Raw genomic sequence first — 25,711 nt, 5'->3', positions numbered from 1 at the left:
GTGTGTGTGTGTGTTCTATAGCTTGTGGAGAATCCATCAAAGCTTATCATTATAAGTAAACATGACAGAGTGGACTAAATGTCTTGTGCGCCGCCAGACCTGCTATCTGACCACAAGCCGTATCTGTGATGATGGACTGATGTGGCGCTGGCCCGGACTAAGCAGAGTCTGAGCGTGAGAGTGCGAGTGCACGTATGAGCACACACACACTTGAAAACACACTTCAAAGGGCAAAACAACACGTAGAAAGTCAGACACACTTTTATGACCTTGTATCTTCTACATCCTGGGGGAAAACTGCCCTTTCGGAACATGAAAAGTTGACTTATTGCTCAGTCGTAAATCGGCAGATGGAGGAATAATACAGAGTTTACAGCTGTTATTTATTGGCTTGATGCTTAGTTGGGTTTTAGTTTTATATATTTTTATCTTTTCCTGGTTGTTTTCCCTCCAAAACACATCAGATCACTACTGTACAGGACAAGGCTCTTTTCATGGAGGATGAGGGAGATTCGTTTGTAGCTTCGCAAAGAGTTCATGTATGCTGCAGCATGTCAAAACAGGTTATTAAAACTCAAAAATGATTTAGGAGCTGAAGATATGTCCCCGTACCGGCTGATTTTTGAAGCTTTTTGTCCAAGGTGAGGTTTCTTGCATGTGTGTTAAATGTTGAGGTCAGCCTGCATGTTCCTCTACTTGTTACACCACTGATAAGCAGGGTAAACAACTGTGCACCGTTTGCTCCTTGATCATTGTCACATGATCAAAAAAAGGAAAAAAAAAAGTCTGATCTTAGAGTGAGTGCTTTAGAAGGTAATAACCTCATTTCTGGCATTTCAGGAACGTTTCTGCCGTCCTCTGGACCCTGAAAGGTCTGGATGGTTGGCTGAACAAACCTAAACTCCAACACTGATAACCTCTCTCCTGCTGCTCAGTTCTGAGGTCAAAGGTCGTGGCTGTAGAGCATCAGCTGACTTGGCAGATTGACAGTAGGTGTAGTGGCACTGGATGGTTTACAGTATAGAGCAGCTTTGAGCCATTTTTTCAGCTCTTTCATTGGCCTGTCTGGATGTGCAGAAGGTGTGTGTGTGTGTTTGCTTGTGTGTGTGTGTGTGTGTGTGTGTCTGGGTGAGTAGAGGGGGGTCAATAACCTTTCAGAAACCTAAACAGGGATCTTTAAGCCAGTCTGGACTATCCCAGACCACCAGGATTCAGTAGAGTGTCTCATTTATATCTAAATCATTAAACCTTGATGAATCACTTAAGAATGTTTGGTGTTTCTGTGTCTAAACCACAAATGCCTCTGAGCCGGAGTGTCATCAGTTGTCTTTCTAGCAACTGTGTGTATCTAAGATTTGCTGTTTCTTCACTCATTTTCAACTGCAAACAGAATAATTGATGCAGAGGTCACATACCCAAAATGCATCACAAGGATTGTCATATTATTGGAGGGGCAAACAGAATACCTTGAGAAAAAAACTTGATAAATTGGTCTTCAAACAGATGTTTTGTGGTCAACTATTGTAATGACACTGTTGCAAAATATTTGTCGTCGTCGTCTTCCTCCGCTTATCCGGGTCCGGGTCGCGGGGGCAGCATCCCAACGAAGGAGCTCCAGACCGTCCTCTCCCCGGCCACCTCCACCAGCTCCTCCGGCAGGACCCCAAGGCGTTCCCGGACCAGAATGGAGATGTAACCTCTCCAACGTGTCCTGGGTCGATCCGGGGGCCTCTTGTCGGCAGGACATGTCCGAAACACCTCCCCAGGGAGGAGTCCAGAAGGCATCCTGACCAGATGCCCAAACCACCTCAACTGGCTCCTTTCGATCCAGAGGAGCAGTGGTTCTACTCCAAGTCCCTCCCGAATGTCCGAGCTCCTCATCCTATCTCTAAGGCTGAGCCCGGCCACCCTACGGAGGAAACTCATTTCGGCCGCTTGTACCCGTGATCTCATTCTTTCGGTCATTACCCAAAGCTCATGACCATAGGTGAGGATTGGGACGTAGATCGACCGGTAAATCGAGAGCCTGGCTTTCTGGCTCAGCTCCCTCTTCACCACGACAGATCGGCTCAGCGTCCGCATCACCGCAGACACCGAACCAATCCGCCTGTCGATCTCCCGATCCCTCCTACCCACACTCGTGAACAAGACCCCGAGATACTTAAACTCCTCCACTTGAGGTAGGACCTCTCCCCCAACTCGGAGTTGGCAAGCCACCCTTTTCCGGTCGAGAACCATGGTCTCAGATTTGGAGGTGCTGATCCTCATCCCAGCCGCTTCACACTTGGCCGCGAACCTACCCAGCAAGAGCTGAAAGTCAGAGCTGGATGAAGCTAGGAGGACCACATCGTCCGCAAAAAGCAGAGATGAGATTCTCCTGCCACCAAACTCGACACACTCCACACCACGGCTGCGCCTAGAAATTCTGTCCATAAAGGTTATGAACAGAACCAGTGACAAAGGGCAGCCTTGGCGGAGTCCAACCCTCACCGGGAACAGGTCCGACTTACTACCGGCTATGCGGACCAAACTCACGCTCCTCTGGTAAAGGGACTGAATGGCCCTTAACAGAAAGCCACCCACCCCATACTCCTGGAGTGTCCCCCACAGGGTGCCCCTGGGGACATGGTCATAAGCCTTCTTCAAATCCACAAAACACCTGTGGATTGGTTGGGCAAACTCCCATGCCCCCTCCATCACCAATGCAAGGGTATAGAGCTGGTCTACAGTTCCACGGCCAGGACGAAAACCACATTGCTCCTCCTCAATCTGAGATTCAACTATCGATCGGACCCTCCTCTCCAGTACCTTGGAGTAGACCTTTCCAGGGAGGCTGAGGAGTGTGATCCCCCTATAGTTGGAACACACCCTCAGGTCACCCTTCTTAAAGATGGGGACCACCACCCCGGTCTACCACTCCACAGGAACTGCCCCTGATGACCACGCAATGTTGCAGAGACGTGTCAACCATGACAGCTCTACAACATCCATAGCCTTGAGATACCCAGGGTGAATCTCATCCGCCCCCGGGGCTCCGCCGTTGTGTAGTTGTTTGACTACCTCAGCAACTTCTGCCCCCAAGATTGAACAGTCCATCCCCAGGTCTCCTGGCTCTGGTTCCTCCTCGGAATGCGCGTAGGTGGGATTGAGGAGCTCCTCAAAGTATTCCTTCCACCGTGCGACTATAGCCCCAGTTGACATCAGCAGCTCCTCATCCCCACTGTAAACAGTGTGAGCGAGTTGCTGCCTTCCTCTCCTGAGGCGCCAGACAATTTGCCAGAACCTCTTTGGAGCCGATCGACAGTCTTTCTCTATGGCCTCACCAAACTCCTCCCACGCCTGAGATTTTGCCTTGGCAACTGCCACTGCTGCACCCCGCTTGGCTATCCGGTACCTGTCTGCTGCCTCCGGAGACCCACAGACCAGCCACGCCCTGTAGGCCTCCTTCTTCAGCCTGACGGCTCCCCGAACCTCTGGTGTCCACCAGCGGGTACAGGGGTTGCCACCACGACTGGCACCGGCCACCTTGCGACCACAGCTTGCAACAGCCACCTCAACAATCGCAGAGGGGAACAAGGCCCACTCGGAGTCAATGTCCCTCACTGCTCTCGGGACGCGGTCAAAGCTCTGCCGGAGGTTGGAGTTGAAGACCGTCTTAACAGGTTCTTCTGCCAGGCGTTCCCAGCAGACCCTCACTATGTGTTTGGGCCTGCCAGGTCTACGCGGCATCATCCCCTGCCACCTGATCCAACTCACCACCAGGTGGTGATCAGTTGACAGCTCGACTCCTCTCTTCACTCGGGTGTCCAAAACATACGGCCGCAGGTCAGATGATACAACTACAAAGTCTATCATCGACCTGCGACATAGGCAGCCCTGGTACCAAGTGTACCGATGGGCATCCTTATGTTTGAACATGGTGTTCGTTATGGCCAAACTGCGGCTTGCACAGAAGTCCAATATCGAAACACCACTCAAGTTCAGATCAGGCGGGCCATTCCTCCCAATCACACCCCTCCAGGTCATGCAGTCATTGCCCATGTGAGCATTGAAGTCCCCCAGCAGGACAATGGAGTCCCTTGATGGAGCACTAGCTAGCACTCGTCCCAGGGACTCCAAAAAGGGTGGGTACTCTGAACTGATATTTGGCCCATAAGCACAAACAACAATCAGGACCCATTCCCCGACCAGAAGGCGCAGGGAAGCTACTCTCTCGTCCCCAGGGGTAAACCCCAACACATAGGCAGAGAGTCTTGGGGCTAACAAAAAGCCAACCCCAGCCCTCCGCCTCTCACCCGGAGCAACTCCAGCAAAGGAGAGTGTCCAACCCCTCTCAAGGACTTGGGTTCCAGAGCCAATGCTATGTGTCGAGGTGAGTCCGACTATATCTAACCTCTGCCACAAGCTCCTGCTCCTTCCCCACCAGCGAGGTGACGTTCCATGTTCCAACAACCAGTGTTCTTGTCCACGGATCGGACCGCCAAGGCTCCCGCCTTGGTCTGCCACCCGATCCACATTGCACCGGACCCTTCATGTTCCTCCTGCGGGTGGTGGGTCCACAGTTGGATGAGCCCATGTATCCGGTTCGGGCCGGGTCCCATGGGCGAAAGCCCGGCCACCAGGCGCTCGCTCACAGGCCCCAACCCCAAGCCTGGCTCCAGGGTGGGACCCCGGTAACCCTCCGGGCCGGGTGCGCCGACTCTTTGAATTTACATCCATGAAAGATCCTGTGAACTATATCTAAATCATTAAACCTTGATGAATCACTTAAAGGGACTTTACAGAGTTTTGAATTTTTATGCTCGCGATTTCCCCCTCAGGCCAAAAGCGTAACGGCAGCTTCAATAGTAGGCTCGTGCACGAGGTGCGCATGCTGTACGTGCACACTCCTTAATGAAAATAACAGCTGAGACAATCAGCTCCGTGTGTGTGTGGCCTAGAGGACAGAAGACAGGAGAACACGCAGCTAATTAATTAAATAATTTGGTTCTGTAGGTTTATCTTCAGCAAGCCGACAAAGGTTTATGATGGGTCAGTCCTCCTGCATGCTCAGATCATTCCCTTCCCGTGCTTGAAAAATTGTTCCAAAATGAAAGTTGAACCCACATCTTTTTTATCTGTGAATTCAATGCCGTTCGGCGAGTCTCAAATAAAAATTTGGGCATCTTACTGTAAAAAAATATACCATTAATGTAAAAAATAAACACTATATAAATTTTGTTCACATCTAGATTCAAACCCGGATCTCCTGCATGGAAATCCTTCGTCTTACGAAGTGAGCTAAAACACCTGTAACATATTCTGTTTCTGTAAAATTTATATCCTTGATGACAGCTGAAACAACGTTCAAAGAACGGTTCGGAGCGAAAATGGCTATTTTGTTGCTAATTTGCAGGAAATATCTAGAAAAAAGTAGCTAAGGGTCCTCAGAAATGTAGCTAGGTTCATCACTAGGCGTTAGGAACAGCGACAAAAGTCGCTGAGGTGGTACTACCTCTCTGCTAAAGCTACGGATAGCAAATGCTACGGGCGATGCCTGAGCGTGAACGCGCATGAAGCAGCCTGCTCGACCCGAGTATCTCTCTTTTTCTGTGATTTTACAGAAAAACAGGCAATCACAGTAAAAATGCCAGGGCTCATTCTACAGGACCAGGGCATTGCAGGAGAATGTATGAAGAAGACATTTATTATTTCTATACATGGTTTGGCTGTCAAACTTCCATAATGCCCCTTTAAGAATGTTTGGTGTTTCTGTGTCTAAACCACAAATGCCTCTGAGCCGGAGTGTCATCAGTTGTCTTTCTAGCAACTGTGTGTATCTAAGATTTGCTGTTTCTTCACTCATTTTCAACTGCAAACAGAACAATTGATGCAGAGGTCACATACCCACAATGCATCACAGGGATTGTCATATTATTGGAGGGGCAAACAGAATACCTTGAGAAAACAACTTGATAAATTGGTCTTCAAACAGATGTTTTGTGGTCAACTATTGTAATGACACTGTTGCAAAATATTTGTATGACATAAAATGTTAGAAATCATTTACTCACTCTCTAAAAGTTAAAAAAAAGTTAAGTCAGTATTGATGTTTTTCTGGGTTTATAATGTCATCAAGTTATGCACATTTATGTATCAAGTACACTGTAAGAAATAAAATGTTGAATCTACTTAACCAGGTTGTGTCAACTGGTTCCACTAAACCTAGTTGCTTGAATGTAAAGAATTATGTTAAAAGATCCATATTGTTGGACAAAAAACATTATCACTTACAAGTCTAGCAACAAAGCCAGGTCACCATCAGTCTGATTTTGTAGCCTCATTTAGCTCCCACAAACTAGTGTAGACCGTGCCAATGTTCACTCTGGTTTTAGCCCTTTACTTCGCCTCCAAAGACATTACTCTCTTACTTTTCCTTCCAGGCTCCGCCATGATGCCAACAGAAAAAGCAAACTACCGTACTTCTTTTTCTTCTTCTTGTGCTTTTTATTGATGACCAGATAACTGAAAATGCTAACTGCTAGCATTACAGCGAACAGTCTTAAAGCAGGTAAAGAGCACCTCCTAGGATGCTCCACAAACTATCAGGTGCAGGTTTTGGCCAGTAGAGGGCTGCAGAGTGGCATCAAATATGAAACTAGTCAAGTTTCTAACTCAACAATCACTGAGATCAATGTTAAAGTTCTAGCTTAAAGATCAAGTCACCCCCAAATCAACTGTTTTTGCTGATAAACTACATAAATAAGTGTCTAATCATACTGCAGACACGTGTATTCAATAATTTGGCACTTTAGTGCATCTTAGTTAACATTTAAATATTCTGTCTAAAAGTGTCAGTATAGTGCCGTCTTCAGGTAAAAACTGCACTGCATTTGAATTTAAATCTGCCATCACCATTGGCTAAGAGTTACACTATGACAGCTGGTACATCATGATGTCACAATGTTGTTGTGAGCCTGTGTGTGTGTGTGTTTGTGTGTGTGTGTGCGTGTGCATGCGTGCGTGCTTGTGCGTGTGTGTGTGTATGTGTGTGTGTGTGTGTGTGTGTGTGTGTGTGTGTGTGTGTGTGTGTGTGTGTGTGTGTGTGTGTGTGTGTGTGTGTGTGTTAACGGCTTCGCCCTATCGGTCTGCCAGGCAACAACATTTGTTGCATTTTCAAACAGGAAGCGGGAGTGGAGTAAAACTCTGATGGGGTGACTTGCTCTTTAAAAAAAACTATCTAGTGTTTCTTTAAGAAACTATGTTTAATAGAACTAGTTGACATAACTTCGTCAAGTAGAATCAACATTTTATTTGCTAGAATGTAGATTTTACTTGTTGGACTGACCCAAACTACTTTTATTTTGACCTCTTCAGGGCAGATTATTTCTGTCCAAACTGTGAGCTGTTTGTAAGTGGGACACTCACTCAGTCCTGATAGGACAGCCACTTATCTTCATGATTAACTCTGTTTTAAAGATTTCTCGTCCTAATTTGTTTATCGCCCAACACTTGATCAGAGTCCATCATCTTTGTGTCATCTCAGTGACAAAAAACACTTTTCTCCAAAATATAGCTTTCCTTATTTTACATGTTTTGGCTAATTATAAGAGAATGATGACCCATACTCTCTATCAATCCATCATTTGCGCGACACGTTCCTGTTTCCATTGTTTAGGTTTTGCTTCTTCTCGCTGCCACTGTGTACTTGAAGTTATCGGAGGCTGTAGTCTAAGCTAGAACTCTGACGTCTGAGAAAAATGATTTTAGATCAATCCAAGGCCTGAGCTGGGTCAGCTCTTTCTGACATTTTAAACAGATATCGTTAAGGTATCATCTTTTCTGCTCCCACTTACCAAAACAAAGTTAGAGCTAAACAAAACAAAAAAGGGTTTCAGTCTCTGCTATTGTATAAATATCCAAGTCTGGCACCAGATGCATTAAAAGGCCATATTAATAAAAAGATAACCTCACTTTTGTGTTGAATATTATATCAGTTGTGGTAAGACATTCACAAATCTTATACTAATACCAAGTAACTAAAAATGTGTTGCTTTTTTTAGTTTGGCTTTCTCACTATCGAGCAGGATGGATGATAAAATTGTTTATGCGGTACATCTTGAAAATTTCACTCTGTTAAGTGCCTTTTTCTAAAGCTCTGCCTTCTATTTTCAACCATATTTGTACTCCCAAGAGGGGGAATAAAATAAATTCAGGTCAAATGTCCAGTTAAACAACAGGACATATGAAGAAATAAAAAAGATGACAACATTTACAGAAAAAAAGAAGGTAAACGGCCACATTTTAAGCCGTCACCATGGTAGTTTTGAAAGGGGGTGATGATACCCAGAGCCACAGGGTCCCTGCCAACCCAGATCCTGGTCCCAACCAAGCCACCCTCTCCTTTGCTCCTGGGGTAAGGAGAGGAGGGGGCAGAGGCCAGAAGAGCGACATACAGGCGCCATGGCGATCCCTAAGACAACTTATCTCCTTTCTCTTAGTGATAGCGCTTGTCAAAATAACTGCCAAGATACACAGCCAGTGAGGAACCGGTTAACTTGTAGGTCGTCCAATCAGCAGGCTTTGACTTTTTCCATTATCTAACTGTTCTCTTTAACTCTCTCTATGTTAGACTTTTATCAAATAGATTTTAAAAGTCATTATATTTAAAGCCAAACAAGGCTAATAAAGTCAAATATATAGGTGTATTTGTGAACTTGTGAATTAAAGCAACGGGTGTAATTTATTTCAACATTTCTACCCATTCAGAAGACATTTTTAAGCTGCTGCTAAAGACAAAATATCCTGATGCATATCTTTTCAAGGCTAAATTCTGCTTTAATCATACAACCTCAACTTCCTGTAGGAAACTTTCATTTATAAAGAAATGTCGCCGCCTAGTGGTAATAGTTGGTAACTCCCGCTTCATCATGGTAAGATAATGAAGTACCTAACTTCTGGGGTTAAGTGATGTAAGAGGCCTCCTAAATGTCCAAGAAAAAAAACAGCAAAATATAAAATTATTAAAAACTAATGTAAATTATTTATTTGGTGTGATTTATGTTTATTAACAACAACAATAAAGTATATTTGAATTGAAACCTTTGTATGTTTATTTATTTGGCAGACGCTTTTATCCAAAGCAACGTACAATTTTTAACTTGTAGGACATGCTGTGATCTGTAGGGGAAACCGGAAAACCCGGACGAAACGCACGCATGCATGGGGAGAACATGCAACTCTACGCAGAAAGGCCACAGCCGAGTTCCGAACATGCAAACACAGTGCTAACAACTGCACCAACGTGCAGCTTTTTATGATATGCTACTCTAATTTTTGCTTTTTAATTAATTTTGGATCTCTTTACACATTTTCTAAACAAATCCCTTTAACGCAGGTTTGTGAAAACCAGCTTGAAAGCACAAAAGGAACTGTAATAATTGGGTTGTTTAATTAACAAAGTTTAAGTACCCTTGCAAAACAATCAGAGTAATCAAATTGACGTTATTTTGTTGAAAGAAATAAAGGTATGTAACCATTGAACCGTTTTATTAGGAACAAGGATCAAAATAAAACGCGTATCCAGACATGAATTAAATCCAGTGCAAAAGCAAGTTCCCTGACCGGGAATCGAACCCGGGCCGCGGCGGTGAGAGCGCCAAATCCTAACCACTAGACCACCAGGGACACTGTAAGCTTCAGGTGATATGTATTATATTTTTATAAAATCAATGAATATTTTTTATTTATTTATGTGTTTGTTTTGTTGCTGTATGTTCAACATGACTTATATGTTTGCGCATTAGCAGAAACAAGGTAACACCGCCGCGTCGTCCGCTGGAGGTTAAAAGAAAAGAAAACATCAGCCTGTCCGTGTTTTACCGAGCACATGACACCAGGGGGCGTAGCGAGGGGAGGAACCTTCGTTGGTTTTCATGTAGCAACTCGAAGATGCTCGCTAGGTATGTGAGCAGCTACCTGTTTCTCATGTCAGGTTGAGCGTTTCGCAGCGTTGTTGCAGATAAATAAGGCGTCGCCGCTAAGCCGGACAGCTAGAACGTCTCATGGTTAGGAAGCGCGTTCTGACCGTAAGGGTTGTTTCTTACCAACACCAGGTTGTTATTGTCTGTGTAAACAAAGTGGCTAGCTGTAGCACCGTTAGCACAGTTTTCTTGTCAGCTGGAAGACGATTGGACCTTGTTCGATATGCTTTTGTTTGCCGTGGCTCTGATAAATTATACATTAGTACAGCTGGGTTTGTGTTGCCCCTTCTGCTTCGTAAAGGACAACAGCTAAAGATGGGCGAAGAGGCTAGAAATGACCATAATAGACAGTGAAATTTACACGTAACAGCGGCTAGATATCTAGCATTCAAGGCTACTCAAAGATAAAGTTAAGCTCATTAGAAGTGCATTGCTTAAAATGGACTGTTTACAGAATTGGATCCAATGCTAATAATAATGGACAAACTGACCGCTGCATTACATAATAAACCACATGCTTACTGTGGAAACCAGGAGCAGATGTTTTTGTAACTAGAGCGTTTCCACCTTTTTATTTTCAGCTGACTAACGTGACGTGATTATTATAGGATGCTTTCATCGCCCTCCACTTATGCTAAGGGACTGATGGATCTGTTATTGGCTTTTTTTTTTGCAGCCCACTGAGTGCTGTGGAGTGAGGAGACACGCAGAGAGCTTTCTAATTTCCTTCCTTCTTTCATTTACAGGATGAGACAGAGGTGTGAGATCTGAGGAGGGTTGTCTCTGTTAGTAGGGATGCACCAACTCTAACTGCATGCAGAAATAGAGCCCTGCCCAGATGGAAAAGAGAGAGAGAAAGCAAGGATATTTTGACAGGTAAGGCGGATTTTGTTTGCATGTTTGCAGTTTTTTTAGAGATACGCAGAAAATTTGTCTGGTGACTGGAATGGTCGATTTTCAGCATAACCTGCATCTGACAATTTTCTTTAGTTTTTCCCATTTTCCACTGAATCAAATTCAGAGTTGATGTTTTTATCACCAGACTCATCATTTTCAATTTAAGTATTTAAAACGATGCCCGTATTTTCAAAAATTGTTGCAGTGTCAATGCAAAGTGGTGTCAAAGGGCTGCTTGCGGAGCTGTAAGTTACTGTTATTTTCCCAATGTCATGTTTATGAATAAATCATTTGGCTAATCAGATGGACTCTAGCTGCCCTCATTGTCCACATCTGGTTTCTCTCTCTCTCTCTCTCTCTCTCTCTCTCTCTCTCTCTCTCTCTCTCTCTCTCTCTCTCTCTCTCTCTCTCTCTCTCTCTCTCTCTCTCTCTCTCTCTCTCTCCTCTCTCTCTCTCATTATTAACAATGTGTCATTCATTCATTCATTCACACACACACGCATTCACAGCCTGGTGGTGATTAACTGCTATGTAGCCACAGCTGCCCTGGGGTAGTCTGGCAAGCCAGACTAAATAAATGTATTATTTATAGTTTTAGTTCGCTGTAATTAACTTTGCAAAGCAAGAATTTAGTCCAGTTCACAAGGCTAGCCCTGGGGCACACTGACATAAATTAAATTGAACATATAATATACATATAATTAAACAAAAATGAATAAAAATATAAAATTCCAACAAGTAGGTTGTGGGTGGAGGGCTTAGGCCAACCAGCCATTCCTCCCCATCCCCACACATTTCTCTCCTCCTGCTCCCTCACATCATCACACAATCATGCACATAGGACTTTGGGGGGTGGACAAGTCAGGGGGTGTGGGTGTGGACCCCATTTCCGCATTCCTGTGGCAGCCTGCCCCCCAATTTTATTTGCACATTAAACACTTCCACCAACGACATTCCACGCAAACACACACTTAGGGCCTTGGGAATAAGCGCATACAACGGCATTTGGCAAGGGGATTTCTCAGCCTCATCGCAAGTGCCGGTGCCCACTTTCAATTTTAAACAGCACTTAGACACAGAGGGTTGTGGGGGGAAGAGGGGTGGTGTGGTGGCATCAGCTGGCATAGGCCAGAATATGCCTGTACTGCCCGCTCACCACAGCCACGAATACACCTCATCAACATGCACCAACACTGTATTGGAGCAGGCGGAGGGTGACTAGGGGTCTTAGCACACCTCTGGAGGCTAGGAGGGGGATCTGGCCGTCTGGCTGGGGTGTGGGTAGTGGGTCGCTGTGCTCGGCATTGGGCGGGGGAGCCTGCTCATCAGCACCCCAGGTCGAACTCTGGGAACCGGTGATGGTTGTACCCCTTGTGCAGCAGTACCGTGACCAGAGTGAATAGGGTGTGTATGGGGAGTGTGAGTGGGTGTCTGGTGTGCATTTTTGTGAGTCTTTGGTTGTATGTGTGTGTGTGTGCATGAGGGAGGGAGTGTATGACTGTATATGTCAGGTGGGGCCTTTGACTCCTCTCTTTTCCTGGGACTTCTTTTGCTGCTATACGTCTTCGCCTCCCTTTTCCCTGTCACACCTGGTGTGGAGTGTGGTGCCGTGGTCTGCCTGAGTATTCGCGGCTCCCGGGTCAGGGGGTTTAAGATTTTTAGCGTCTGCCTGAATGATCCCGGTGGCTGTCTGGTGGGATCTGGGTCCCTGGGCTCTGTTGGGTCCCCGGCGGGGCGGGTCGCCCCGGGTCGCTGGGTTCCGGGCTCGGCCAGCTTAGGGGTGGGAGGCTGCGGGCAGGCCTTTGGGCTTGCCGCTGAATATCCCCCGGGACTCTGCCGGCTGCTGGTTGTGAGAATAATTATGAATTTAACAATGATTACTGCCTGATGACATTTCCCCAAATCTGCAAAGCTCACTGGAAGGACACAAACAGAGGACAATATTTTCCTGATATAGGGTTTATTACTCAAAAAAAGTATCTGATTAGAAGGCTACTTGAGTATTGAGTATCATCTAATCTAATATTTTTAAAATGATGACATCAAACAGACAAAACATAAGAAGTTATGGGCAAATATTGGTATTTTAAAGACTAAAGGGGAAAAATGTAAACAAACAAACAACATAATTACAAAATAACAAATTTTAGGCAAAATTTAGACACAAACTGAGGACAATATTTTCCTGATATACAGGGTTTATTTGGTTGTCTGAAAATGTAACACATTTAAAAATATACCGCGATAATACCGAAATCCGTGATAATTTTGGTCACGATAACAGTGAGGTTAAATTTTCACACCGTGACAACCCTAGTTGGCACTTAATGCACTGTGATTTATTATCGTGATTGTTCTGTAAAACAGTGTTGATTTTATATTTCCCCATCAGGTTGACGCAGTGATAGCTTGCTCCTGTTGTATTGCTGTGTGTCCCTTTTCTTTTTTTTTCTCTCCTTCTGCAGGTCTAGGAGCAGACTCTCTTGTTCATCGATTGTTTGTTTGTGTGGAACACCCCCCTCCCCCCACCCCCGTCTCTTCCTTTCTCTTTCACCTCTGTCTCCGCGTCTGGTCGGAATTACAAGCATTCAAAAACAATAACAATAAAGTTTTAAGCATCAGGCATGACATTAAAAGCAGACGCTTTGATGCTCCACCTGAGAGTAAATCTGTAAGGCTTGTCACCAGCATTCAGACATCAATTCTGTTTGCTTCACAGCCAGACAGGACACGGTAAAAAAAAAAAAAAAAGATAAGTCAATTGTAATCCCCACCTAATCTGTCTTCAATAGTATGCCGTTGTTTTACCGTAGGCTGCACACTGCTCACTCGGGGTTGACTCCAGTTGGGTTTGGACCCACCTAATATGGCTGCGATGTTGTTACACTCTTCAGTGCCCAATGGGGTCTCTATGCATTCATGTGTGTATATGCAAGAATCTGATAATATATTGTGATACTAAAAGCAAGACAATGTTTGAAATTTTTAAGATTGAATTTAATTGGAAACATCAGGCCAGACACTACCAAGGCACATCAGCGGTATAGGAAGCCTAAAGCCTAATCTGCCTATGTCTGTCCACGAGGGAGAGATGCACACGCGTTGACATTGCCACGCATAGATTCCCTAAAGCAGGGGTCGGCAACCTGTTCCCATCAAAGAGCCATTATTACCCGTTTCCCACATAAAGTAAACATTGGGAGCCACAGCAGCCGCGGCGTTGTGGGCGGGGCCTACCCTCAGACAGCAGAGAGCTGCTTTAACCAATCACAACAGGTGACAGCAGCCAGTACCGGTCGCTCGTGTACGTCAAAGCTATCTTTCATAAGAAGATGATCAATAAAACGATTTATATAAAGTGGATCCAGAAGTTGTAGCCCGTCTGCCTACAATATTTTGATATTTTTCACCCTGTTGGTGGTTTTACTGAGCAGGTGCCACTTTTGTCATACGTTTCTTTTTAAAACATGTTTAGACTGTTCAGAATACAAATCCAGGCTCTGTCACGTTTGATTGTTGTTATTAAACTTTGTAGGTGGGGAAGGTCAGAAAAGGATCCGATCATTTAGTTTTTCCCTCATTTACAGTGACGGAGATAACGGCGCAGTGCGCCTGGCTCTGCTGTTAATCAAGTTTAATTATATCTCTTTGCAACAATTTTCACAAGAAAACAGAACAGTTAAAAGCAGGGCTTGTGTTGACCGGATAGTTCCTGTATTTGACCGACGGAGAAAGAATAGAAAGAATTACCCCGACGCATGCAGACGAACTGACATTTTATTCTACGCACATTGCAGATGTAGCTAAATCGCTCAAGAAAATATTTCCTTCTGAAAATCTGAGATGGACACTGCTCAGCGCAGCTCGCTGTCAGCGTGTACTACATAAGGTACACAGCGAGCTGAAGATGTGGAGAGGGGGTTGGAGCGCATCGCAGAACCAAAGCGCATGCAGGAAGATTCCTCCGACTGAAGCGAGACTTGTCACTTAGAAAATGTTCCCTGATTATGAAACTTTGGCTGAATAGCGCTTGTTCCTGTCTCCAATGTGGCGTCACATCCAGGAGCCTGTCTGAGGAGAATCCCAGAATCTCACATCCTCTTCAGCTCAGAAAGCGCCTATGATTACGCACAAGCGTGACCCATCAACCCGGTCTCACAGTAAGACTGGGTTGGAGCTGTTCAGGTTTACGCAGACAATCTTTACATTTAGAATTGGCATACAGATGTAAAATTTATGCAGTAAAATATAAAGCATTTTATTTAAATATCCATTCATTATTTTACAAGCACAGAGAGCCGCATCAGATGGATGGAAGAGCCGCATGCCGCTCCAGAGCCGCGGGTTGCCAACCCCCACCATAAAGCAACATCTTATTGTTCCATCAGCGCAAAGGCGGTAAAAACTGTTGCCACCTAGAAGTCGGAGTTTGATTTGCACAACACACAAAATAAATACAGTAAACAGTTTGCATCTAAATCCCTAATAAAAAAATTGATACACTGCTTTTTAAATAATGATTTCGTATCAAAAAACTAAATATTGCACTCTTTCAGTTTATTGGTATCTTATATCCGTAGCAGCCAGACTTAATCAAGACCAGAAGCCAAAGATTGCTAAAAACAATAATAATTTTACACCTGTAACTTTTTTATGTTTAACTTCCAAGGAGATGGACTTCCTTGTAAACTTGAAAGGTGTCTTGATAAAAGGTTTTCCAATATTTCTCAAAGGCGTTTGATTATTCCCCCTTCAAATGCCTACATCTCAGATCTGCACCCGCCTCACAAGACCTCCTTTAATCAGAGTAATGTGTTAGAGTTAAGTCGGGCAATAGGGGCATGTTGACTTCAGAATTGGATTTTGGCAGAACTGTGAAACCTGATATTGGGAAACGTGTGGAAAGAGGCTTATCAATGTTACTGTGTATAGGGTAACAACAACTCCTCACACTGTCAGCAAATTACAGCTCTCAGTCTGTGACGTCTGTGTTGTGTGTGTGTGTTTGTGTTTTATAGAGCTGCATATTTGACTGTTCAAAGTGGAGACGTGCTAATTAGGGGGGTTTACCTAGTGTGAAATCTGGCGTGGTTGTGGGCAAAAATCTAAATTTATATTAATTGTTCTGTGTGATTCTTAACATCTTTAATCTTTATCTACAAGTTAGAAAAGGAAGATTGAAATATTTTATTTTACTTCATGAGTTAGCTTGTGAATGAGCGCATCTCATGCTAGACTTCGGTTGTGAGTGTTTGCATGGCGAGTGCACCATTAGACCTCTGTATTGTGGTTATGTGATATGTTCTGAGGTTCTCCAGTTGGTGCCTAATGGACTTACTTTCTGATTATGTCTCAGGTTACTTGTGCTTACAGTCTGCCTCAAGCCAGACGTTTTTTGTATGCGTCTATGTGTCTTGATTACTTTGTAATAATTATATTGCGAAAAGAATTATACTGTTCTGACATTGCAACACAACCCTTAATTATTTTATTGAACCAAGATGGAGGTGGTGCCTCAGCTGGCCAGCATTTGAGAAAAACATTGATAGTTTCATAATTTCTCCACCCTAGAAATACCGTAAAAACCGTAGCAGTAGCAAAATATTTTGCACAGCAGGTTGGTCTAGCCATGCTCCATTGTAGTTGGCAGAACAAAAAGACAGAAGTGTCATCGTAGACCGTATGAAAGACCTCTAGACCAGAAATGGAGTGATCATAGTGTGTGTGTCTCACTCGTTTAGTCAACTCCACCTACTGGTTACTTGTATATTAGAGCGTTCGGACACTTTGCAGTAATTTCGGGGATGTGTAAATCGACACAAGTTACGCGTGGCAGCCACTTTAAACATCCGTACATGTCGTTAAACAGCAAGTATATTCCAGCTCTTAGTCCCTGCAGAAAAAAGCATCAAACAAATGCTGAGTTGGTTGAATTTTAATTCACTAACAGCTGAACTCAGACTTCTCTTCATCTAATTCACAGCGCCCAAACTTCTCAATAAAAATGCAATAATTATTTGTTTGTTTTATTTGTATTTATTTATTTGCTGATCAACATCAACTGCCTACTTGAGAGATACAATTTTGCCTTTCTAGAAATACTATTGGGGCCACAAAAAGCCACTCGGTAGGCTGCAAATGGCCCCCCGGCCGGCTTTTGGACATGTCCAGTCTAAGGAGAAACTCAGGATTTCCTACGCCTGCCTTTTAGAACAGTGAATAGACACACGGTTTATTTGCAAACCGAATGTTTTGAGCTGTAGAAGAGCAGATGCTGGGATGAAAGGATGAATTTGATCTGGTGGTCTGAGAAAGAGTGAAACAGATGGTTCTGAAGATTCTCATCATCAGATCCATTCTGCAGCTGGTAAAATGAGAGAAGGAGCAAATACTGTTTCCTGAAAGGGCCAAGTTCATCTGTCTGCAGGCTTATCGACCCGATCTTCCATTAAAGCACTTTAAGAAGCTCGTTCTTTTATCTATTCTTTGTCTAAGGCTGTGCAGGACAACTTCACCTCAGTCACTCAAAGAATTTCATAAAATGTTTAGGCCTTTCTTTTCTCAACATAATCATATCCTGTCTGAGTTACATTACCTGGTGTGTGGGTGAAGTGCACTGCAGTGGCCTGCTTAAATGCCCCCTTCATTTGCTCGCCTGTTAATGATTTAACAGGGAGGAAAGGCAATCTGAGCAGACAACATGGCTGACACAGCAAAAGAAAGATGAGCAAAGGGTTTTTGCCCCCTCTGGAAACAAAAACAATCTTGTTCTGTTTAACAGTCATCACAGGTGGCCAAATATTTAATATTTCAAGCTCTTCTCTGAGTCTGTAACACGAACGGCAACTTAATCAAGGTTGGTGTGATCATTTTAAAGACTAACTTTTTCCTGTTATTTTTTTTTTCTTCTGGGATTTTATTAGACTGAAGAAGCGAAAGCAGCTCCGGTCGAGCCAATCAGAAAAAAGTCCAAATGATCGGAGCCTTGCATTAATCTCCGATGACCCCATCAGGAAGGCAGAGCCACAGAGAGTGAAGCCATCTGCAGGTTTAGGTACCCCCCACCCCACCCCCCCCACACACACACACAGAGAGAAAAAACACAATTTAAAGTAGTAGTTTGATGTCTTTTCTATATATGTTTCTATGGAAAATGACTGTTGAATGGCTTCAGTTTGGAGAAACAGAGATTAGTTTAGATCAAGAAGAAATTTACAGATCACTTAGAATTTGATCTTCTCAGTAACATTTGTCCTGCTGTTTAGCTTCACGTTGATATTTAAAATGATGATTATTTAGTAGATTGTAAAATTATTACACTGTAAGAACAGAAACATCCCATTAAAATGTTTTTTTCTTCTTTTTTCCTCATTTTCCTTTTTTTCTTCCAAACATTTTCTTGTTTTGTCTCCTTTATTTTATCTAAGTTTTTCTCTATTTTTCTGTATTTTCTCTTATTTATTTTTTCTCTCTCTTTTTGCTTCTTTTAGATTATTTTAGAATAAAGTTGGGTGTTTTCAAACGGAACAGTCTGACCAAGTCGTCCGAGTTGGGATTAAGCTGGTGGTGAAACAACCTCAGCAGTTTTAAACAGGAAGTTGCATAATTTACTTCCTGCTCCGTTTTAAAGTCGGTTGTGACATTTAGAGTCAGAACACTGCATTTGCTAAGTTTGTTAGCACCAACGTTATCCAAAAAAAAAAAGATGCTTTAAATGATGTATAATCCCATAAAAATCAGCTTTAATAGATTTGTAAAGTTAATCTGAGGTCAGTTTTCTTCAATCTCAAGTTCTTTTTTATTTTTTTTACGATTTGTTTAAAAAAGCTGAAAACATATTAAAATGCAACATTCAGCCCTCAGGCTCCTGCTTCTTTATTTATGTTGGAGTTTGTTTTCAGCATCCTCGCCACGTCTAGCTCATCCTCAGCAATACCAGACTTCTGTTCAGCCTCAGCTGTGTAAACAAGGCCATAACAGGCCGCGGGCTACAATTATGTGTTCATATCACAATACATTCTGCAGTGTAATAAAACACAACTCTCACACATGTAACACACAGAACGGTGTCAGCCACAGCTGCGTACCGACTCTGAATGCAGCGTTTCATAACAGCTGGAGTTCGGGAGTCAATTGCTTAGTCATCCCCCCGAGTTTCAGGCTGTTGGGAAGTGGTGCACTAATGGCTTCTGTGTCCTGGCAAGAAGAAAATGCTGACAGTTGAACTTGTCTCCAAGAAGAGTCCGATTGTCTGTGCGTGCTCATAGTAACCGCTTCAGCATGGGCTGTTTAAAAGCTGCATAACGACCGGTGCTGAGGATGAACCCAGGATGTTTAGAGGCATCTCTCTGCTCGGGTTTAATTACTGTCTTTTTGTTTGACTCCTGGCACCTTCAGGTGATGGCTGCAAAAGTAACAAGCAGACCAAGATGGAGAGGAAGAAGCCACCAGGAACAGTGGAGTTTATTGTAAGCAACGTGCAGCAGTGTTATTTTTGACTTGTTTGTAATTTTATAAAACGCCCTTAGGCTTCAGATTTCACTGAGAAGCTGACTACTCGTTGCAGGTGGGACCTGATGATTCCCTCAACAGCATCGCACTTAAATTCAACGTCACCCCAAACAAGCTGGTCCAGCTCAACAAGCTCTTCTCTCGCAGCGTCTATCCCGGTCAGGTGAGCATGCCGAAACCACCGCGCGGCTATGCTAGCTTGCGCTCCATTTCGTGGATTAGCTCACTGCCAGATTTCCGTCGTTATCACAGAAGCTGTTTGTCCCCGATCTGAGCCAATCAGAAGCTGACCTGAAGTCTCCAACTTCCTCTGACCCCTCCCTCACTAATATTGTTCCTGACAAACATGTGAGTAAAACGTGATCCACGCCACGCTGGTTCTGTGTATGTACTGGTGGCTGTTTTCTAGACATCTCTGGTGTTTTTCCTGATCGTGTTTCAGGATTGTACTCAAAGCTGCCGGTCAGCCAAGTCCATCCGTCGGGAGCTGTCTCCTAACTCGGAGGACGAGAGCCCGGCGACGGTTAAATTCATCAAGATGAGCTGCAAGTACTTCACTGATGGCATGGTAAGGTTGGTGATGTTGGCGGTCGTTCTGAGCTCTTCCTCCACACACTCTAACGTAGAGAAATTCGTTTCACGTGAAGTCACGACTGTGTTGGTGTTTTAGGGAGTGGTGGGAGGTGTTCTCATCGTGACGCCTAACAACATCATGTTCGACCCCCACAAGTCCGACCCCCTGGTGATCGAGAACGGCTGCGAGGAGTACGGCCTCATCTGCCCCATGAACGAGGTGGTCTCGGTGGCGCTGTACGACGATTTGTCTCGCATGAAGCTCAAAGACACCCTCCCCTCGTAAGAGTCATGTTTCTGTCCTCCGAACGGCTCCACCAGGCCTTCATCCTCACTCCTCCTTTTTTCTCCTCCCTCATTCGGAGATTTTGTTTACTGTTTTGCATCATGTTTGTCATTTTCATTTGGGTGTCATGTTCATTTTTGTTGCACGTCTTTTGTTTTCCCTGTACTTTTTGTTTCCCCTGCCACCACCACCCCCCCCCCCCCCCCCTCCCATCCTGTTTCCGGTGTGTGTGATGCCCCCGTGACCTCACAGAGACCTACCTCAGGATCTGAGTCCTATCTACAGGCCCGTGGACTGGGAGCAGCTTCCGTCGGAGCGGGAATTGAACCCCTTTAGTCGGTATGAAGCTCTGGTTCCAAAATGTCCCATAGTTTTGGATGACATCGAATCCACGCTGTCTGAAACTGGTAAGATATCACCTGTGTGTGTGTGTGTGTGTGTGTGTGTGTGGGGGGGGGGGGGGGGGTGATCCCCTCACCCAAACAGTCGGATTATCTTTGTTCTTTGGAAGAGCTTTAAAAAGTTTTCTTCCCCTCAGTGACCCCAGAAGGCAAGCAGGCTGAGAAATCTCCATCTGATGAAGGATTTACTGAGCTGGAACCAAATGTCAACAGGAGAACCGAGGAGGCAGAGGGGGCGCCCTCCACAACACTCGGCGCGGACCGTTATGAACTCGCAGTACCAAGCTGTCCAAGCTGGGGTAAACTCCCGGACAATTCAATGATTGGCCAAGCCAAAAGGAGGCTGGATGATGATGAGGACGAAGGAGTTGCTCAGAACAGCTCCATCGTGGACGGAGAGTCGATGCAATCCTCCTCCGAGACAAAACTGAAAGCTGTTAAAGCTGCAGGCCCGCAAGTAACTGAAACCAAAGATGTGAAGACTGAAGGACCCGAGGAGCTCCTAAGTTGCGTAGGTGATAAAATAATCAGGAAGCTCAGTCTTCAGGAGGATTTAGGGGATTGTGGAACATCTGGTCTGGGAGGACAAAACCCAGGCAGACCAGCAAACGGGGGCAAGGCCGGCGAGGAGAGACTGAAGAAAAACTACGAGTCAGAGATGAAATCCTGGCTGCTGAAGAGGATGCAGGCTCCAATAGAAGGTCTGCATTCAGCTTGTTTAGTCTGCAAACAGTGGAAAGGTTAAAATTCTGATAAAGAGCTGGTATTTATCAATTTTTATTTTTATTTATTTATTTTTTTTGTGTGTGCAGACATGCTTTTGTCATCGAAGGAGAAGAGTAAAAACCCGCCAATGTTCCTCTGCTTCAAAGTTGGGAAGCCAATGAGGAAGTCCTTTGCCATCAGCATGACCTCCAGTCCAGCTCCCTGGTTCAGGGGTCAGGAGACTCAGCCAGAGTACTGGTTTGCTGTGCCACAGGAAAGGTGACTTAAAACTGGGGGGGGGGGGATGATAAAAACACCCATCTGTTCTCTGTTTTAATAAGAAATCTGTGTGTCTGTTCCAGGGTGCACGATCTGTATTCCTTTTTTGTTCAGTGGTCTCCTGATGTGTATGGGAAGGAAGCTCGGGAGCAGGGCTTCGTCGTAGTGGAGAAAGACGAGCTGGACATGATCGATAACTTCTTCAGTGACCCTTCATCTTGCAGCTGGGAGGTGATTAAATCATGTTAACCCCCCACCAGCTGCACCAGTATAGAAGTGAGGGAGGATTACATTCACACCTGCACTTGTGTTCCAGATCATCACCATCAACGAGGCAAAGCGAAGGCAGAGCTTCGGCAGCTGTGACAAGGACACCTCTGTGGATGCTTTGCCTTTTCTTATCGATAGCAGCGATGTGTTGCAAGACTTTCACATTGAGAAGGTGAATCGACTTGCGTTGTGATAACACCTTTTAGACATGCCTTTTTTAAATCCTTGTTGATGTACTCCCCCCCACCCCCCCCACCCCCCACCCCCAGCTGGCTAGTCGCCTTCCAGCCCGGGTGGAGGGATATCCGTGGAGACTGGCGTACAGCACGGAGAAACATGGCACCAGCCTGAAGACTCTGTACAGGAACCTGGCATATGTGGACAATCCTGTGCTGCTGGTCATCAAAAACATGGATGACCAGGTAAATAACTGCTTGACTTTGGCGCCCCCCGGTGGAGGTAGCAGGCATTGAAACTAAACCCTTCCTAGGAGGGCATGTTAGAGCCACAGATGGAAACAATGAATTTTTTTGTTTCACACTTTTGAGATTGAAGAAAAAATTTAATGGTAAATATTTCAGAACATGTTTTTAATCAATTATTTCTGTAATTTATACCTAGAGCTGGTTATCTAGGCTCTTATTGTGAAGGGTTGAAGGAAGTTCTCTGAGTTCTTCTAGGAATAGTTCAAGTATTTTATTTTTATAATTTACCTGGTGAAAGCTCACCCAGAGCCCTCGGATACAATTGTGATAAAAACAATCATTATTCGGACGTAGGAACACATTACAGTTCTCTTTCCCAGGGCTATTGACCTTCTATTTTGAAACTTTTCCCCCCAACATTTTAATTTTAATCTTGAAACGGGTAAACCATTTTTTAAAATTCTATTTAATTTAATAGAAAACTCCTGTAATTGATAAAATATACTGCTTATATAATTAAAATGTCGTTCATTACAGATTTTTGGGGCATTTTCCACACATCCCTTTAGAGTCAGCGAGCACTTCTACGGCACTGGGGAAACCTTCCTCTTCAGCTTCTGCCCTGAACTTGAGGTTTGTACATAAAAAAAAGTTTCTTTGTTATTTAAAGAGCAAGTCCCCCTCTACCAGAGTCTTACTCCACTCCCACTTGCTGTTTGAAAAATGCAACAAATGCTGTTGCCTTGCAGACTGATAGGACAGAGCCACTAACAAATACACACAGGCTCACAACGGCATTATGAAATCATATGGTACCAGCTGACATCATAGGGTACTTCTCAGCCAATAGCAATGGCAGATTTTAGTTCAAATGCAGTGCAGTTTTTACCTGAAGACGGCGCAGCACTGACAGTATTAGAATATTTAAAGAACTAAGATGCAGTAAAGTGCCAAATTATTGACAACACGTGTCTACAGCATGATTAGACGCTCATTTTTATAGTTTATCAGCAAAAGGAAGTTGATTTGAGGGTGACTTGCTTTTTAAAGGGATACTTTGCAACTTTTTTATATTCTTAAATCATTTTCGAAAGCCAGTATGAGCTAAAATGACCCTTTACAGGGTTAATGAAAGGCCACCCAGCCCCACTGCCCCCTGTGGCCAGAATGTTCCACTTGCAACTTCAGAATGGTGCCGCTCTGTTGGGACTTGAGCTGACGTACCTGTCACTGCAGTCTGGTTCCAGCACGTTTCTTGCTTGTTTTAGATCATGAACACAGCTGATTTGTTTAATTTAGTGATGAGTCCCTCCTGTAGACACTGATGAAGGCTGAGGAGATGTTTCAGCTGTTAGATTTGGATGTTAAAATGACAAACGCACAGCAAGAAGATTGATTTTGATTTCTGTTCTACAAATGGCCACTAGGGGTGCTAAAAACAAGCCAAAACTCCCTAGTTCCCCTTTAACTTTGACAATGAGATTTGAATGACTTTGACATCTGAGATTATTTGATGTTTATTGTCAGGTGTACCGCTGGACTGGAGAGAACTCTTACTTTGTGAAAGGCAATACCGATTCTCTGCAGATGGGAGGAGGCGGGTGCGTACGCCTTCCAGACATTTAAGAACTTAAGATTGTCTGAATATTTGTTTTAAAACTGAACCTTTTTCTGCTCCTTTCACTGCAGAGGTCACCTGGGTCTTTGGCTGGATGGCGAGTTGTACCGAGGCACCACCACCAAATGTTCCACGTTTGACAACAAGCCTCTTTCCTTGCAGCCGGACTTCAACATTCGCAGCCTGGAGGTGTGGACCTTCGAGTAGCCTCACCGACTTGAGAATCAGTGAAATACATCACTTGGAGGCAAAACTATAAACAAAGTGTGCTGAGAGACAGAAGCAGATGGTGAGGTTGTTTATTTCGGGGAGGCTGCAGGTCAGCTGGCATGTTTACAACATCCATTTAAAGGTGGAATTAGTCAGACAACATATTTCCGTTTATCGCAGTTCATCAGCTGCTTTCAAACTCACACCCTAACTCCTGCTTCTCCACCATAAAGGCTGGCAATAGCTCACAGAGAGAAGACGGAGACTTCTGGCTCTGTAAACCATGACCTTACTGTTCACGTTATTCTAGAGAGAGATTTATGTTTGTGTTCAAGGATAGGAAGTGCCGTGAGCTTTTCTGTGCAGAAATGATGACTATGATAGTGATATGGTTTGTATATTTGACAATGTACATAGATATACTGAATGAACTTGGATTGGTAATTATTTTACGTCCAAAATTAAGTTGAAAGTTTGAGTTAAGTAAAGATGATTGAGAAGTTTGCATTCGCTTTCCTTTAAAGCTGACTTGTTTAGAGTGTTTTTGTCAGATTTCTTTACCAAATAATAAAGTTTGTTTTTATTCCATGTTGAACTCAAATCAACTAGTAGAGCAAGAAAAAGTTTGCAATGACTAAATATTGCTTTTTTTGTCTGCTATGACATATTTTATATTTATGAATATTTTTGCATAGTTTATTATTTTTTTATGAGGGATCTTTGGTTGCAGTCAACTAAATTCTGTCCCACTCAGAATAATTTAGTCTTTAAATTGTAGTTTGTGTATGCGTGTGCGTGCTGTTGAGCCAGTAGATGTTCAACATGATGCCACTTTGCACTGTTACAAAGCATTACCGAATATAAAACTGTCGCTGAATGTTGTTGAACCCTAAACCACATGAGGGAATAGCTGGCTGTCCAGTCACGGCTCCATCTTTGTTTTTATTAAAGATGGAGAAGTGATGATCTGATTTTTGCACTCTGACATACCACTAACTAAACATTTGCATTCACTAACATAGAAATGAAATACTCATTTTTATGTGATAAAGGCTTGTAGTGCATGAACATTCAGTTTGGCAAAAATCTGACACCACCACCTGCCAAACTATTCATTAATGTCAGAAATGGCTTCATGTGAAAATGAGCTTTTGTTGCTTTGAGTTGTTCATTGTTGTAACTGTGAATCCAAACTGTTCTGTGATGTCACCAAAAATCTATTTATTGTGTTGTTATTGCGGCCACCTATAAACCTAAATAAACGTTAAAGTACACATCTCTATGAAAAGTGTTTAGTTTTTTTTTCCCCCCAAGATGTTAAAGGAGACATATTATGCAAAACTTTTGAGTCTTTGTGTGCTGCCATGTGGGTCTCTACTGCCTCTATAAACGTTCCAGACAAGTTTCTAATTAGTCTGAGGGGGATGAGGGTGGGCGTGGCCAGCTCCAGGTGGCTTTCTTAAAGTGTCAGAGCCCTGAAACGGCTCATTCTAGATGGGTGTACACCATGGTGTACACCAGGGCTATTCAAGTTTGGGCCTTGAGGGCTGGTATTGACCCTTTGCACCGACGTC

The 25,711-nt window shown here is 44.0% G+C and overlaps 1 protein-coding gene and 1 non-coding gene across 5 annotated transcripts; one reads left to right on the top strand and one right to left on the bottom strand.

The window, feature by feature from the left end:
* Positions 1-9,594: 9,594 nt before the first annotated feature.
* trnae-cuc (transfer RNA glutamic acid (anticodon CUC)) lies at positions 9,595-9,666 on the bottom strand. Its single transcript has one exon. It is a non-coding gene; the product is annotated as a tRNA-Glu (tRNA).
* Positions 9,667-9,811: 145 nt separating this feature from the next.
* On the top strand, positions 9,812-24,725 carry ncoa7b (nuclear receptor coactivator 7b). 4 transcript variants are annotated; one of them, XM_054747945.2, is made up of 17 exons: positions 9,812-9,941; positions 10,709-10,838; positions 17,783-17,913; positions 19,257-19,327; positions 19,426-19,533; positions 19,623-19,718; positions 19,813-19,938; positions 20,041-20,225; positions 20,482-20,636; positions 20,768-21,331; positions 21,443-21,614; positions 21,698-21,845; positions 21,931-22,056; positions 22,154-22,306; positions 22,847-22,942; positions 23,837-23,910; positions 23,999-24,725. In XM_054747945.2, the coding sequence occupies exons 2-17, from the start codon at positions 10,801-10,803 to the stop codon at positions 24,132-24,134; spliced, it is 2,379 nt and encodes a 792-aa protein (XP_054603920.2). In that variant the 5' UTR covers positions 9,812-9,941; positions 10,709-10,800; the 3' UTR covers positions 24,135-24,725. The 4 variants fall into 4 exon arrangements, with proteins under 4 accessions (XP_054603920.2, XP_054603921.2, XP_054603919.2 ...); XM_054747946.2 differs by having other exon boundaries at positions 9,931-10,067; positions 20,515-20,636; XM_054747944.2 differs by having other exon boundaries at positions 9,931-10,067.
* The last annotated feature ends 986 nt before the right edge of the window (positions 24,726-25,711 follow it).

This window comes from Nothobranchius furzeri, chromosome 2 (genome assembly GCF_043380555.1).
Source record: "Nothobranchius furzeri strain GRZ-AD chromosome 2, NfurGRZ-RIMD1, whole genome shotgun sequence".
Taxonomy (NCBI): Eukaryota; Metazoa; Chordata; class Actinopteri; order Cyprinodontiformes; family Nothobranchiidae; genus Nothobranchius; species Nothobranchius furzeri.
Note: the sequence above shows the minus strand (reverse complement) of the source record. Positions and strands in the feature narration are given on the sequence as shown.